The 3,305-nt window shown below is 38.2% G+C and overlaps 1 protein-coding gene across 1 annotated transcript; it reads left to right on the forward strand.

Annotated features, from left to right (window-relative positions):
- The first annotated feature begins 216 nt into the window (after positions 1-216).
- Positions 217-2,987, forward strand: LOC143571076 (KH domain-containing protein At4g18375-like). Its single transcript, XM_077056592.1, has 7 exons — positions 217-903; positions 983-1,474; positions 1,562-1,801; positions 1,875-2,132; positions 2,220-2,278; positions 2,372-2,465; positions 2,559-2,987. The coding sequence occupies exons 1-7, from the start codon at positions 232-234 to the stop codon at positions 2,688-2,690; spliced, it is 1,947 nt and encodes a 648-aa protein (XP_076912707.1). The 5' UTR covers positions 217-231; the 3' UTR covers positions 2,691-2,987.
- Positions 2,988-3,305: the final 318 nt, after the last annotated feature.

The raw sequence follows: 3,305 nt of genomic DNA on the forward strand, positions 1-3,305 counted from the left end.
GATTTTATTGATTTGACCGACTACTGATAATGGGTTTAATTAGGACAAGTCACATCGGTATAGGGCCGATTACTGATTATTTCCCGCCAAGATCTGATTTTTACAATACTGTCTACAGTTGAAATTGGATTAATTGAGTGATTTTTCATTTATGAAGATGATGAATTTAAGCTTCTGTTACCTGATTCTGTGTATTTTGGTGTTTTGCGTACAGGAATTGATTCGTGAAATATGGGTGAGAGTGGAAGACGCCAGTTTAATAAGAGGGATAGAGAGAGGGACAGGGATAGAGAGAGGGATGGTGGAAACGCTGATAACAAGAATCAGAGAAGAAGGGGAAACGGAAGAGATGATAGAAGTAACAATAGTGAGAAAAATAATAATAAGCATGATAAGAATAGGGACAATGGTGAGTTGGTTGTTTACAGGATAATATGCCCGGATCGGGTTATCGGGAGTGTGATTGGGAAGAGTGGAAAAGTCATAAATTCAATTCGACAAGAAACACGGGCGAGAGTTAAAGTAGTGGATCCGTTTCCAGGCTCTATGCACAGGATAATAACAATCTATTGTTATGTTCGTGAAAAAGCAGATATCGAGCCTGATGATGAAGTTGGTGATATGGAGCCTATATGCGCTGCACAGGATGCACTTTTAAGGGTGCATACTGCGATTACAAATGCGGTGGAGACTGGTGGTGATTCTGATAATAAGTATAAAGATAAGGTTAAGGAGGAGTGTCAAATTCTTGCACCCGCTAGTCAGTCTGCCAATCTTATTGGGAAAGCTGGCGCTACTATAAAGAGGTTAAGAAGTAAGACAAGAACTAACATTAAGATTAATCCAAAAGATATTAGTGATCCTAATCATTCGTGTGCCATGGAGTTTGACAACTTTGTTCAGGTTAACCTTCATTGACTCATAATTATGCCTTTTTGGTTATTTGTTTGTTTGTTTATTGCTGACGCTTTCTTGAATTTAGATAACCGGTGATCCAGCGGCGGTGAAAAAAGCACTTTTTGCAGTCTCAACTATTATGTACAAGTTTCCCCCTAAGGAAGTTGTTCCTCTTGAAACATCTGTTACTGAAGCTCCACCGAGCATCATTATACCTTCTGATGTACCAATTTTTCCTGCGCCTGCTGGGCTATATCCAAATGTGGAACCGTATGTTCCCTCGAGACCTGTTTCTTCTGTTTTTGGTGCTTCACATCTGCAAGATTTCCCAGGTTATCTAGATTCAGGGAGCCAATGGCCAATTTACTCTTCTGCCCTTCCTGTGGTTTCTGGATTTTCTGGTGCATCTTTATCAGGGGAGTTAGTTATAAGGATTCTATGCCCCTTTGCCAAAATTGGGCGTGTTATCGGAAGGGGTGGAGCCACTATTAGAAGTGTTAGAGAAGCCAGTGGTGCTCGTGTTGATGTTGATGACACTAAACGCGATGAATGTATTATAACAATCCAAGCAACAGAAGTATGTTTTTTTTCTTTTGTTTTGTTTTGTTTTAATTAAGATCTTTTCTTTTTTTGGTATCTTATCATATTGTGATGTTTTTTGCAGTCATTGGATGATGTAAAATCAATGGCGGTTGAAGCAGTTCTTCTACTTCAAGGAAAGATAAATGAAGAAGAGGAGGAAGATGTTTCCATGAGGCTTCTTGTGCCTTCTAAAGTTATCGGTTGCATCATAGGTAAAAGTGGTTCAATCATAAATGAAATCCGAAAAAGAACTAGAGCAGATGTTCGCATATCCAAAGGTGAAAAACCAAAATGTGCAGATGCTAATGATGAACTTGTTGAGGTCACTTTTTACCTTAAAATCTTTAATCAGATGATCTTTTTAGTTCTTTTATAACTATAATTCTAACATGTAGGTGATTGGAGAAGTTGGCAGTGTGAGAGATGCACTTGTTCAGATAGTTCTGCGCCTTCGTGATGATATTCTAAAAGATAGGGATAGTGGTCCTAAACATAACCCATCTTCAGGGAGTGATTCTCTGTATGCAGGTGGAAGTGGTATTCATGTACCTTCGGTTTTACCTAGTGTTTCATCACTTGCTCCTTTAGGTTATGAGCACCGAGCTGAAACCGGGAGTGGTTTAGGCTTACTTTCTTCAAGCTCCATATATGCGGTATGCCCGTTATCGAATCACCATTAATTATGCAATAAATTTGTGGAGTTTGTGTTGTATGCTAAGTGGATATGTTTCTGGTTACAGATGAGTGACACTGGGTATGGATCTTTGTCTTCTTATTCTTCAAAGCCACTCTATGGAGGGTAAGTAGTTATTTTCTCAAAATATTAACCGTACCGTCTTTGGTATTATTGACCATTTTGCCCTTTGCTAACTTGATCTTTGATGTTAACCAGATTGCCTCCTTCTGCATCTGAGATGGTGATCCCTGGTCATGCGGTCGGTAAGGTTATGGGTAAAGGTGGAGCTAATGTAGACAATATCCGTAAGGTGATTTTCATATCTTCTTTTGTTTTATAATTTATTAAATTAAAGAAATTAATTGCCATAAAAGATTCTCACTAATTGTTTCTTGTCTTCTAGATATCGGGGGCTTCTGTGGAGATATCTGATAGCAAATCATCCAGGGGTGATCGTGTGGCTGTGATTTCTGGGACATCTGAACAAAAGCGTGCAGCTGAAAACCTGATTCAAGCTTTCATATTGGCCACTTGATTATAACTTGAAGGTGAATTATGGTTTAAGTTTGTGGAAATGCTCTTACAAATAGTCTCGTTTAGGGTTTTCTTACGTGACATGGATCTCAATCTCTTGGGTTCTTTCTGCTGGTGTTTTCATTTCTTAAGATCTTTGAAAGGTTCATCAATGGTGCTTGCAAGAATCTGCAAAGATTCCGTTCAGCAGCACTTGTAATCAGGATCTTTTCTTTCCCTTCATACTCTTTTTAATTAACTCCTGTTCATTGGTAGTGCAGATTCTATCTTTTGAAATAATATTATGCTCGTGCGGTTACTATTCTGTCATAACTTTAATCATGATAGTTGATGTTTTCTGAGTGTTTGCTCGTGTTCTTGGTTCTTGAATCGTCTGTGTAATCCTTTCTTCGGCTGATACATTCAGAAATGGTAAGCTTTATGATCTGCTTCGTACCTTCTTGATTTGGTATTTTGGTATACATGACGAAGCACAACATTATGCTGCTAAGAATAAGGGGATATATAGCTCTCCGTGAGACTTACATTTAGCTTTTACCTTCAAAGTTTTTTTACTCTTTATAAATTGAAGTCATTTCTAAACTACACTGAAATCTTTCACCAAGTTTCTTCAACG

The sequence above is a fragment of the Bidens hawaiensis genome, unplaced genomic scaffold (genome assembly GCF_021521415.1).
Source record: "Bidens hawaiensis isolate Kalapana, Puna unplaced genomic scaffold, B.hawaiensis_p1.1 tig00025189_1, whole genome shotgun sequence".
Lineage (NCBI taxonomy): Eukaryota > Viridiplantae > Streptophyta > Magnoliopsida > Asterales > Asteraceae > Bidens > Bidens hawaiensis.